This window comes from Solanum stenotomum, chromosome 6, assembly GCF_019186545.1.
Source record: "Solanum stenotomum isolate F172 chromosome 6, ASM1918654v1, whole genome shotgun sequence".
NCBI lineage: Eukaryota > Viridiplantae > Streptophyta > Magnoliopsida > Solanales > Solanaceae > Solanum > Solanum stenotomum.
The window spans coordinates 61,564,333-61,577,251 of NC_064287.1; the positions used below are offsets into that span (position 1 = coordinate 61,564,333).

At 33.7% G+C, this 12,919-nt stretch overlaps 2 protein-coding genes across 3 annotated transcripts; one reads left to right on the forward strand and one right to left on the reverse strand.

The window, feature by feature from the left end:
* The first annotated feature begins 1,487 nt into the window (after positions 1-1,487).
* Positions 1,488-9,021, forward strand: LOC125868060 (protein DA1-related 2). 2 transcript variants are annotated; one of them, XM_049548659.1, is made up of 12 exons: positions 1,488-1,833; positions 2,674-2,825; positions 4,588-4,675; positions 4,801-4,930; positions 5,748-5,868; positions 6,026-6,109; positions 6,274-6,393; positions 6,480-6,692; positions 6,767-6,862; positions 6,944-7,059; positions 7,971-8,029; positions 8,417-9,021. In XM_049548659.1, exons 1-12 carry the CDS (start codon positions 1,788-1,790, stop codon positions 8,737-8,739), a joined length of 1,548 nt encoding a protein of 515 aa, XP_049404616.1. In that variant the 5' UTR covers positions 1,488-1,787; the 3' UTR covers positions 8,740-9,021. The 2 variants fall into 2 exon arrangements, with proteins under 2 accessions (XP_049404616.1, XP_049404617.1); XM_049548660.1 differs by having other exon boundaries at positions 1,490-1,833; positions 6,767-6,829.
* A 686-nt stretch (positions 9,022-9,707) lies between these two features.
* LOC125867542 (ras-related protein RABA2b-like) lies at positions 9,708-12,026 on the reverse strand. Its single transcript, XM_049548082.1, has 3 exons — positions 11,954-12,026; positions 11,652-11,850; positions 9,708-10,217 (listed from the first exon to the last, which is right to left on the reverse strand). Exons 2-3 carry the CDS (start codon positions 11,814-11,816, stop codon positions 9,732-9,734), a joined length of 651 nt encoding a protein of 216 aa, XP_049404039.1. The 5' UTR covers positions 11,817-11,850; positions 11,954-12,026; the 3' UTR covers positions 9,708-9,731.
* Positions 12,027-12,919: the final 893 nt, after the last annotated feature.

Genomic DNA, 12,919 nt, shown 5'->3' on the forward strand with positions numbered 1-12,919 from the left:
AAGTGCTTCCTACTAGGATTTGTAGAAGGGTGTCTTCTAGATAATGTACATTAATATATTCGGATTTTAGAGTTCACATTCATTTTCATAGTGTTACGTTTATATTTGATCCTAAACGTATGCTTCTACATGAACTCATTCTGCAATTATACTATCTTAAGAGTCAAGTAGTTTCTTCCTTTTCAAATGATTTTTTCAAAGAAAATACTCATCTTATTGTTAATTTTGGTCAAAATCAGTAAAACTAATGGTCAAAAATACATTTGAATTATTAGTTTTTTACGAGTTTTATTTCCTCAACTATTTCTTTATCTATCTGGATTATCACCATCTATGCATTTTTCCATGTGAACTATCTTATCTGTGTATGACAAGGCACCTAGTTGAGTAAATAGTGATAGTTTAGGTAGGAAAAGAAAATAGCTGATAATTGGCGTGATCAACTTTGAGGTGTGTTTTAATACATAGAAGGTGGTGAATTCAAATAGAGAAAACAACAACTGATAATTGATAGTTGAGATATGAAACTCGTGAAAAAATGATAGTTTTAAAATGTGCGTTTGACCATTAATTTAAATTCGTATCCGAATCTAGTTTTATAGCTTTTAAAATTTTCAATTTTTTTGGCTAAATTAATTTGATGAGATTTAACTTTATATCTTATATAGCGTGGTAACATTTCTAATGCTAGGTTTTACGAAAGACTTTTTATGTCATTCCCATCTAGGTTTGATTCGTAGTCATTTGTTGTTTTCACTAACAACATAATTTTCTCTTAGATCGTTGTATTACTGAAAAATCAACAACTTGTAATTGTCTATAATGAATGAAATTAGTATATAAAAAACGAAAATCAAATGGATTTTTTTTTTAAAAAATAAACTAACTAACCGATTACTAAATCGTTATGAATATGTGCAAATTCTCATATCTATCACATAATGCACCCAATAGTGTGACCTAGTGGTCAATGAAGTGATTGAGAACCTTGAGGTCTCAAATTCTTCCCATCTGTCATAGTCTTGTGAAATTAGTCAAAGTGTGAGAAAGTTGACCCGAACACCACAATCATCAAAAATAAAAAAAAATCAAGACTATAACTTAACTTATTCACCTTCTATATAAAATATTTTCAATGCTTACCGATTTTATCTAATACCTTCAACCAAACTCCAACAACATGAAATCCACAAGTGAAGCACAAGACAAATTTAATTCTAAATTTTATACAAGAATAACTCACCTAATCTCTTGAACCAAATTAATATATATTAAATTACCATATTTAATCAAAATATAATAATATTATGGGACCTTGATGTAATTTGTAAGAAAAGGAAGCCCCATTTGTCAATAAAACTTCTTTTCCCTCCTTTGCAACCAAACCTTTCAAAAAAGAAAAAAAAAAATTCAATCAAGAATGTTTTTTTTTTTTTGAGAATTTTGTGTTGTATAATTAGTTGTATGAAACTTCACTCACACCCCCCAATTTGTCAGCCGTTCAAAATTGCAGCTTGCCACTGCCAGTGTTTACCTTTCCATCACAATCCTTCTCAGCAGATTCCCAAATTTCCTCTTTCTGTTCAAGCCAAGAATCTTTCTCTCACACAAGATTCTCATAAAAACTTAGGCTTTATACATGATGCCATTGTTCCATTTCTTTTCTCTATACACCCTTCTTTCTCATTCCTACTTTGTCCTCTTCATTTTTAAGCCACCCTTTTCAAATCTTGAAAAATCTCGAACAAATTTCTTCTGTTTCTATACATATTTCAGTATCCTAATCAATGTCTTCTTCAAGTGTCAATCATATATCTCAGCCTTGCATATATGGTAATGTTTTAAGGACTTTAAAGATAGAGTCTTTTTGTAATTGAAAGAATACCCTTTTTGAGTATTTTTCATGAAGCTTGAGTTGGTTATGTGAAAAAAGTTGAATTTTTTTGCTTGGTATTTTGTTGTGGGCTTTAAGGATTACAAAGATTGAATCTTTTTGTAATTAAGAGAGTACCCTTTTGAGTATTTTTCATGAAGCTTGGTTTAGTTGTTTTTTTGGTTGATATTTGTTGTGAGGACTTCAAAGATTGAGTCTTTTTGCAATTAAGAGAGTACCCTTTTGAATATTTTTCATGAAGCTTGGTTTAGTTATGTGAAAAAAAGTTGGAGTTTTTGGTTGATTTTTATTGTGGGATTTAAGGATTACAAAGATTGAATCTTTTTGCAATTGAGAGAGTTCCCTTTTGAGTATTTTTCATGAAGCTTGGTTTAGTTATGTAAAAAAAGGTTGGATTTTTTGGTTGATTATTGTTATGGGGTTTAAGGATTACAAAGATTGAATATTTTTGTAATTGAAAGAGTACCCTTTTGAGTATTTTTCATGAAGCTTGGTTTAGTTATTTTTTGGTTGATATTTATTGTGGAGTTTAAGGACTTCAAAGATTGAATCATTTTGCAATTGAAAGAGTACCCCCTTTGAATATTTTTCATGAAGCTTGGTTTAGTTATGTGAAAAAAAAGTTGGCTTTTTTTGGTTGGTATATATTGTGGGGTTTAAAGACTTCAAAGATTGTATCTTTTTGTAATTGAAAGAGTACCCTTTTCAGTATTTTTCATGAAGCTTGCTTTAGTTATGTTTGAAAATAAAGTTGGCTTTTTTTTGTGGGGTTTAAGCAGGTCACTTTGTTTCTTCAACTACTGAGAGAAAGTCAAGATTAATGAAATGGCTGAGTAAACTTTTCAAGGGTGGTGGGTCAGGTAATAGGGGACAGCAACCACAGTTTCTTGGAGACGAAAATATGGTTTGGCGAGCTCCAGCCAGATCAATGGTGATTTTTTTCTCTTTTTTTTCCATCATTTTTTACTTAAATGTTTATGATAGACCCTTTAATGTTCTTGTAACACAGAAAAACTGATTTAATGTGTCTCTTTTTTATATCTGTAGTGCCAATATATGTTATTTATAGTATAGGAAACATAAGAAAAGAGAGAAGAGGAGAGCAAAGGGTGTATTTTGAGAATTATAGATTTTCTGCAGCTTGGTATGCACATGATCTCCTTGAAATTCGATTTCGCCTTTAACAAAATAGCTACTTTTTGTGGGAGTGATTTTTGCTTTCTAGGGACAAAAAAGATTAGTAAAACTTTTTGAGGTAGTTTTTCTTGTTTGTCTTTGTTTTTTTCCAAAATTTTTTCTGTAAAGGGAGGGGAGAAAGAAGTTGGTGTTTTCTATTACTAACAAGAATTCTTATTTTGGATGCTGGATTATTGAGAATAAAGATTCGTCATTCATAATAGTTTTGACTAAAAATGTTTTATGTATACTCAATGATAAAGCCAAGGAAATGAAAAATTTCTCAAATAGGAGGCTGGAAAGAATGCAGCTTATTGTATTTGTATTCCTGGTGTGGATGATGACTAGCATGTTAAACTTTTTTTTTTAATCCGGTGAATCTTTGGAAAATGTGATAGGCAGACCTCTTTATCATCTAATATTTATCTTGATAACGGTATGACAAAATGTATAGGTGCGCAAAAGTAGTGGACCTCTTTGTGATGGACTGTTTGAATTCTAATGATTTAGTTTGTTCTGTTTCTGATCAAAACCAATAGCTAAATTGGTTTACTGGGAAAAGAATAAGCTCTTCATTAGCCATGCTATTAAAATGCTACTCTGTTTACTTCAGGGGTATCAGTAGAAGTTTCAACTCTCCTTTTCTGTTTCTCTTTCTTTCTTTATTTTTTGGGAGGGATTTTAGGGCCATTTGACCGTAAAAATGTGACTATTTGAAAAAAGTAGTTTTTGCTTTCAAAGTGAAAATATGATATTTGAAAATTGGTTGTGTTTGACCATGAATACAAATTGGAATTGTTTTTGAACTTTAGTGAGTAATTCCGAGTGAAAAAAGTGAAAACAACTTTTTTGGTGTTTTTTCAAATTCCTGAAAAATCCAAAATTCAACTTCAAGTTGAATTCCGGAGTTTTATGGCCAAACGTGTTTGGATCCGAAGTTCAAATCCAGGAAAAAGAAAAAATCCATGCCTAATGCTCCCTTAGTCTCTTCAAGAAGCTTTGTTTATGCCCTTCTGAATAGGATTCCATATATCCTGAAATGTGAAACAGTATATGGACTCGAATTCATGCCTAGTGCCCCCTTAGTCTCTTCGTGTCTTCAATGTGCCATTCTAGTCACTCAAACATTAATCCACATCACTTGTGACATGCAAAGCTGATCATTTTATAAATTAACATCCTCCTAAATTTATGCCAAAAAGTCGTCAACTTTAAGCCATATTGTTAAGGTTCTTCAAGAACTATTGCCAACTATAATTTAAAGAGAAGCTCTTCGATGTTTCAGCTGTACTACTTGTTCTAAGGGCACTAGGGCAGGAATATTTGGTTGCCTTCAGAAGTTGATGCTTGAATTCTTCTACTGATTACTCAAGTTAGGCCATTTGCTTTCCATTAACTATCATCAAATAATTCATGGCTACTTTTTTCTCTTCTAAAAGTAACTTAGTCATATTCCTTCCAATCAAACTTATCTCCTTCAATTGAATGATCTCTCAACACATTTAAAATTTCATCAGGATGATAACTCTAGGACCAATAAGGAGAAAGAGGAACTAGACCGTGCAATTGCACTCTCTCTTGCTGAAGATTTGAAAAGACCAAAAGGTAATTATATTTGCATTCATGAAATGTTCAAGAATAGTGAAGCTACTCTTGCATTTAGCATTACCATTTCCAAAAATGTTGATTTCACTCTTTTGAGGAAGAAATGAAAGGTTTATGTTTCTCAGGATACAGATGGAGGACTGACCAAGATGAAGATCTAGCAAGATCACTTCAAGATAACTCGAATTCATCCTCATATCCTCCTAAGTATGCTCCTTCATATGCTCCTTGGGAATATAATCCCAATAGTTACAGGTATTAGTCTTGTGTTTCCAAGATTGTTGAGATATCAATTATTATACATTGTCTCAGCTGAAATATAAATAGTTCTAGCAATTCACGTCGTGATCTCTTTAATGCATCACTCTCATGGCAGGCTTAGTACCTCTGGTATCTGTTATAATGCTGAAGGAATAAAAGAAACGAAAATATATGTTGTTGCTACTTTTTTGTTGTGAATATGTTTACTTTGAAAGTTAGGAGAACTAATGCATTGATGTTTTAGATATGTCCTCATTCATTTTATGTGTCTAGTTAATTCGAAGAGACCAAATATTGATCAATGTTTGCTTGAAGATGAGACTGTAACATGCGGCATCCTAAATATGATAAATTTATGTGCTCCTTGAATGTTGGTGTAAACAAAGAAAATTCAAATTTTGAGCTTTATTCTATTCCAATTGCAAAAAAATAAAAAAAACATTTAACACACTGAACAGATGTATGCGTTTAATATATATACACACACACACACACATATACACTTCCTTAATTTGAGGTCTTGAAAGAACCGTGCCCTGATTTTTGGTAGTAAATTACTGCTTGTAAAGTCAAATGTCTAGGCTACAAACAGGTTGAGTAGAATTGTGCGCACCCGGAGGGTAGTGGCTGCAAGTTCCCTTGTCAACAACAAAAAAAGAACAAACAAACAAACTGGTTGAGCAGAATATTAGCGAAGTGTGTGTTTGTGTGTTTGCGTGTGTGCATGCACTTTTCTTGATGATGAAAATTATGTCAGATTGCTGTTTGTTAGAGTAAGGGAGAACTTATGTGCACATAAAAATATTTGCAGAAAATGTAGTGGCTGCAATAAGGATATCGTCTCTGGCAATTATTTGGGATGCATGGGAGCTTTCTTTCATCCAGAATGTTTTCTTTGTCGTGCTTGTGGTGACCCAATTACTGAATACGAGGTACATTCTTGTCCTTGCTGTTGCTTTCATTTTCCCAACACTCAACCCTTTGCCAAATATGAAACTAAAAAATAATACCAATGGACTGTTATTTTCATACAAAATGAATATTTTCGAATATTTTGACATGTTAGCTCATTGGTTACGTTGATTCAAGTTTTCTTTGTCAGGGAACAATACATATCATAAGTCATGCTTCAAGGAAATGACTCATCCAAAATGTGAAGTCTGCCATCAATTTGTAAGGACATACTGCTTCTGTATAATATGACTTTTCTTACTGGAAGTTATTTAATAGAACTCCAAGTTACGGTTCATAGTTCTATTGTGAGGCCATTTTGTGTATTTAAGCCCCTGTAATATCTTTCACATCCCTCGTGTTATGACCTACCATTCACATTGCAGATCCCAACAAACGGAGCTGGCTTGATTGAGTACAGATGCCACCCATTTTGGTCTCAAAAATATTGCCCTGCACATGAGAATGACAATACCAAACGGTGCTGTAGTTGTGAACGTCTGGAGGTATGGATGTCAGCTGACAGTAAACATGTTGGATCACACCTCTCATTCAACTCACATTCTCGTTTATTGTTTTTATCTTCTTGAAGTCACGGAATGCAAGATATATGTCACTTGGAGATGGTCGGAGCTTATGCTTAGAGTGCATGGAATCTGCAATCATGGATACCGGGGACTGCCAGCCACTTTACCATTCCATCAGAGACTATTATGAAGGCATGAACATGAAAATAGATCAGCAAGTTCCTATGCTTCTTGTTGAAAGACATGCCCTTAATGAGGCCATTGAAGGGGAGAAACATGTATGAATGATCTCTGCCTATATTTTTTTCTGTCCTTTACTCTTGGAAGATTACTAACTCGAGAACTCTTTTAGGGTCTCCATCATATGCCTGAAACCAGAGGTCTATGCCTATCAGAAGAGCAGACAGTCACCAGTGTAAGATCTTCAGTCATGAGAAAATGTTTCCATGTTAGACTCGCTTAAACACGTCTTCCCGTTCTTCTAGTGAAACATGTGATAGGTGCCATGACAATTTTTTTAACAATGCAGATACTCAGAAGGCCAAAAATAGGTGGTCGTGGATTAATAGGAATCAGAACACATCCTCAAAAGCTAATTAGAAGATGTGAAGTTACAGCTATCCTAGTAATATACGGCCTTCCAAGGTAACCTCCGTATTTTCATTCCTTCCTTTGAGTTTCATTTAGCCTCATGGTGAAAATGAAAACCAATGTGGCATGTGGTGCTCCACGCTCCCTGAGAAAAAGAAAAGGACAAGAAGAAGACGAGGAAAAAGATCCATATAGGCTATACCAATTGCTTGGTACTTAATTTTATTATTGCTGGTCTGTTTACTTTAGGTTCAGTGCTCATTAGGAGTCTTTTGGTCTTGTAAGAGATATGGCACTGGAAAATATAAAGAACTTCCAGTCTAGCTAGATAACCTAAAGTTTTTAAATATTGGATTGAGATGGATTTAAATGGAGCGACATGCACAGTGAGGATCCATTTAGTAGACCCCAACTAACTTGGGAATAGGGCCTAGTTGTTGAAAAAAAACTAAGCTTTTCGTAACACGTCACCCAATCATTATTCTTTTAGATCTTTTGAAGCAGAGAAAAACTATGGTTGATCTTATATTTCAAGTGAAAGAAAGTAAGATGTGCTTTGGCATGAAGCCACACTATTATATTATTCTTAGACTTTGAAACAGAGAGAGACTAAAGTCAATCTACATGTTAGTAAGAATGAAACATTAGTACTCTCTTTGTTTCAATTTGTTTGTCTAGTTTTGACTTGACTGGGAATTTAAGAAAGTATAGGAGACTTTTGATTCTTGTGGTCTTAAATAAAGATACGTAGAATGTACCAAATTGCCCTTTTAATCTTGTGGTCTTAAACATGCCATGTGAAAAAAAAGAAGGAAAGAGACATTCTGTTTGAAACGGACTAAAAAGAAAAGTAAGGCAAACAAACTAAAACGGAGGGAGTACTGTTCTTTGTCTATTCCCGGGACTTTTTTGTGACAATAATACTGTATGGCAAAATTGGCTTACCAGATCTTTTCTATATGCAGATTACTTACTGGTGCCATTCTAGCTCATGAACTGATGCATGCCTGGTTACGTCTAAAAGGTAAAATTCGATACTTCCTTTCAACTTTGTCAGTCTGGACCAAACTTTAAGAACATGAACAATCTTCAAGAAAAGAAAGATATCTGGATGTTTCATCACCAGAACTTCGTTGTGCTTGATCAACCTACGTTCTTGTTAGGATTATACAACAATGTACCCATGTAGTCACACAAAATGGGGTCTGGAGATGGTAGAGTATATGCAGACCGTACTCCTAAGTCCTACCTTAGAGATAGAGGTTGTTTCCGATAAACCCTTGGATCAAGGAAAAACAATCCAAAGTAGTCTACAAAAAGAAGTAACGGAAGTGAAAGCATAACAAAGCAAAATGCTACAGTAATCAAAGTACACAAATTCTTGTTAAGATTATACTTTTGTAATTTGCAGGATATCGTAATCTCACCCCTGAAGTAGAAGAAGGAATCTGCCAAGTGCTTTCCCACATGTGGCTTGAATCAGAGGTAGTGCCTGGATCAAGAAATATGCCATCCACATCAACTGCTTCGTCATCGTCTACATGGTCATCATCGAAGAAAGGAGGAAAATCTCAAGCAGAGAGTAAGCTCGGTGAGTTTTTCATGCACCAGATTGCCCATGATGCTTCTCCAGCATACGGTGGAGGATTTAGAGCTGCTTATGCAGCCGTGAATAAGTATGGTTTACGGAGTACATTGGATCACATTCGCTTGACAGGAAATTTTCCTTTATGATATGTTCGTTGTGACCTCTTTGACCTCGTATGCTCGTAGATGATTTCCTCTCCTGTGTGCCAAGTTAGAAGTCATTGATGAGGAAAATGAGTTGATCATGCAGAGCTGGTTTAGCTACCCCTATTTTTTCCGGGGTCCTACCGGAGATACTGATGGAATACAACTTGAATCTTACAAATAAGTCTACATATTTTGCAATTAAAATGAAATATATAGAAAATTCTATCTTGTATTGGAGACTCTTATCAGTTTAAAGGCAATAAAGATCAGATATTTGAATGATCCCAGGAACATTCCCTTCATGCAAATATTGTGAATACATTATTTGATCTCCTCATTGCCTTTTCACCTCTAAAAGCGTCCTTCCTTCTCAATGCTCGAGCATCCATTCAATGCATTCTTTTTGATCTTATATCCTATGTAAGCTTGTTAAGCCTAGGCTACACATTGAACACCAACTTAATCCTTTATTTCCTGACAAAATGATAAAAAACCTCTTTTTCTTAAAAACACACCTGAAGTATCATTTTTTTCGCGAGTTTCCTACCTTAACTATCAAGTGTTTGTATTATCGATTTGAACTATCACCAACTATTTATCAAAACACGCCTCGAAATTAACGAGTCATCTGCCACGTGGATGGAATTTTATGGACAAATTAAGATGTCACACACTTTTTGGCGATTGTATGCAATTAACACTTAGTCTAGTCAGCTTCGAGGTGTGTTTTCACAAATAGTTATCGATAGTTCAAATAGGAAACACAAACACATGATAGTTCAGATCCGAAACTCACAAAAACAATAGGTATGTATTTTGACCATTTAGTAAGAAAAAAAGAACTATGTGTAAGTAATTCCATACTATACAAAATCATACTTCTTTCATCAAAGTAACCCAAAAAAAAAGTATTAGTACATCATTTTCAACCTACAAGTGTTCGTGGTTCGATTTGAATCGGTTATTGGCTAAAATTTCAACTTTTTTTCCACTTAATTAGAACAACATGGTCTCTTATTATTATTATTACCAACATACTCTCCAACATTAATAGCAGTGCCTTGTCCAGGAATAGCAGCTGCTGCTTCTTGAGCAGCCAAAGCTTTCCTACTTACAATTTCATATATGTCCAATAAAATCGTCTGGAACGCTTTCTCAACGTTATATGCCTCGAGAGCAGACGTCTCGAGGAATGATAGCCCTTCTTTCTCAGCCAATCCCCGAGCATCTAGCTCGGGGATTGATCTGAGATGGTTCAAATCCGACTTATTACCAGCCAACATTATGACAATATTAGAGTCTGCATGGTCACGTAGCTCGCGGAGCCAACGCGTTACGTTCTCAAACGTTTGTCTTTTGGTTATGTCGTAAACTAAAAGGGCACCAACAGCTCCTCTGTAGTAAGCACTTGTAATGGCTCTGTACCTTTCTTGACCTGCAGTGTCCCATATTTGTGCCTTAACTGTCTTGCCTTCTACCTACACCATACATCCAAAGCATATACGTATCAGTGTTGCAGTCAGGATTTTCTAGAACGTAATCGAAGCATATATATAGACATAAAAAGTTGTGTCGGAGTCATGATCTTTCCTATATGAAACGGCAACCAAAGCATTTATAGACATGAAAAATAGTGTCGGAGTCGGAATTTTCACTACAGAAAACACAAGTGAAGCATATATATAGACATAAAGATTAGTGTCGGCGTCGGGATTTTCACCATAGAAAATGCAACCAAAGCATATATAGACATGAAGATCGGTGATGGAGTCAGGATTTTTACTATATGAAACACAACCAAAGCATATATAGACATAAATATCAGTGATGAAGTCAGGATTTTCACTATAGAATATGCAATCGAAGCATATATATAGACATAAAAAGTAGTGTCGGAGTCTGGAGTTTTCCTATATGAAACGCAACCAAAGCATTTATAAACATGAAAAATAGTGTCGGAGTCGGAATTTTCATTATGGAAGACACAAGTGAAGCATATATATATAGACATAAAGATTAGTATCAGAGTCAGGATTTTCACTATAGAAAACGCAATTGAAGCATATATAATAGACATAAAGATCAGTGATGGAGTCAGGATTTTCACTATATGAAACACAACCAAAGCATAGTGTTGAAGTCAGGATTTTCACTATATGAAATGCAATCAAACCATATATAGACATACATATTAGTGTTGAAGTCAGAATTTTCACTATATGAAACGCAACCAAAGTATATCTAGACATACATATCAATGTTTGAGTTAGGATTCTCACTACTGAAAATGCAACCAAAGCATATATGGACATAAAGTTCAGTGTCGGAATCAGGATTTTTACTATATAAAATGCAACCAAATCATATATAGACATCCATATAAATACCGGAGTTAGCATCTTTCACTATAGAAAATACAATCAAATCATATATAGCGATCGAGAGACATACATATCACTATTGGAGTTAGAATTTTCGCTATGAAAAGTCAAAATAAAGGTACGTAATTGCTAAATGCAAGGCAAATGAAAAAGAAATGTAATTAACAACATTTTCTAATGTGTCACATCATTGCAAAGAGGATATGCCGACATTACTGTTTTATTTGATTTTAATTTACGTATCATACTTTTCTTATTTTATCGATGATTCATAATCATAAAATATCTAACCCCCCCGGAAACTACATATCTAATCCAATTACACCGCGACATAAATTGAGACGAAAGGAAATGTAACTATTATCCTTGTCTCTTCTCAAGTTGCCAAAGTTTAATTACTTTCATAAATTGAGATGTAGAAAGCGCTTCACTCTTAAAAATTCATTTTTTTGGCTCATATTCGAACTAGTCAAATCTTAAATTAACAGATATTGAACAACGATGAAAACTAAAAAAATTACGAATAATTACCTGAAGGGTCCTTGTTGCAAATTCAACACCAATAGTAGATTTAGATTCCAAACAAAATTCATTTCGAGTAAACCTAGAAAGTATGTTAGATTTTCCAACACCAGAATCTCCAATTAAAACAATTTTGAATAAATAATCATATTCATGATCCACCTTATATGCCATTTCCACTTCTCTATATATGTATATCAATATTGACCTATACAAATTCCCAAAAAAAAAAATTAAAAAAAATCCAAATCTAGATCAAAATAATTATCATCATAATATATAAAGACAATGTTAAGAAGAAGAAAACTCACCATTAATGGTCAAATTCAAATTTGAGAAATGGGAAAAGGCACTTGGCTTTGGTTAATTAATTAGACATGATTAAAATGTTTTTGCAAATTTGTCTTGAAATTTTTGAAGTCACAAAAGAAAACCGAACAAAAAGGAATTTGAATGGCTATGCCCAAATTATAAATGTTTGGAGTTATATCATTTTTTAATAGTAATATTGTTCGGATCAGTTTGATCGTATCTTAGACTATTTCACTAAATATTGCTAGTTTTTTCTTTCTACATATAGAATTTAAGTAAATAATAAGAAATTACCTAAAAAATTTTTTTTATAGTAATTGAAATTTGTATCATCATAATTTTTATTATGGAAAAGGGTCAAAAATGCCCTTAAACTATGTGAAAGGAACAAAAATGTCCTCCATTTATAGTTGGGAAAAAAGACAAATATACCCCCGAATTATCGTAGAAGGTATGCAGATACCCTCCGTTATACTTTTGGGACATTGGTGTCCCTGCCGTCCAAAAAGTAGAGCATATATACCCTTTATACTAACAGATATACACGTGTCATAATCTTATCCACCGATCCAACATTTATTAAATATCGGATAGACGGATAAGATTGTGTCACGTGTCCCTATTTAGTCTTTCGTTAGAGTGAAGGATATATATATATATATATATATATATATGTATGTACTCTAGTTTTTGTACGACAGGGGCACCAATGTCCCAAAAGTATGACGGAGGGTATCTGCATACCATTTACCAGTTCGGAGGTATATTTGTCTTTTTTTTCTTTATAGTTTGACTCAAAAATGTCTTTGCTGTCAATACTTTGGTTCAAAAATGTCCTTGCCATCAATACTTTGGTCCAGAAATTCCCCTATAGTTACTAAATGGGTCAAAAATGCTCTTTTCCAAATAAATATATTATTTTTTTAAAACACATCTTCTTCCTAATTAAAATATTATTAAAGAAC

What these genes read in the sequence shown, in the direction of transcription:
- LOC125868060 (XM_049548659.1), top strand. Translation starts at nt 1,788, where the DNA reads ATGTCTTCTTCAAGTGTCAATCATATATCTCAGCCTTGCATATATG. An exon ending in TATAATCCCAATAGTTACAG is followed by an intron (nt 4,931 to 5,747) that starts GTATTAGTCTTG and finishes AAATATTTGCAG; the next exon opens with AAAATGTAGTGGCTGCAATA. An exon ending in GTGAAGTCTGCCATCAATTT is followed by an intron (nt 6,110 to 6,273) that starts GTAAGGACATAC and finishes TTCACATTGCAG; the next exon opens with ATCCCAACAAACGGAGCTGG.
- LOC125867542 (XM_049548082.1), bottom strand. Translation starts at nt 11,816, where the DNA reads ATGGCATATAAGGTGGATCATGAATATGATTATTTATTCAAAATTGTT. An exon ending in TTGCAACAAGGACCCTTCAG is followed by an intron (nt 10,218 to 11,651) that starts GTAATTATTCGT and finishes TGTATGGTGTAG; the next exon opens with GTAGAAGGCAAGACAGTTAA.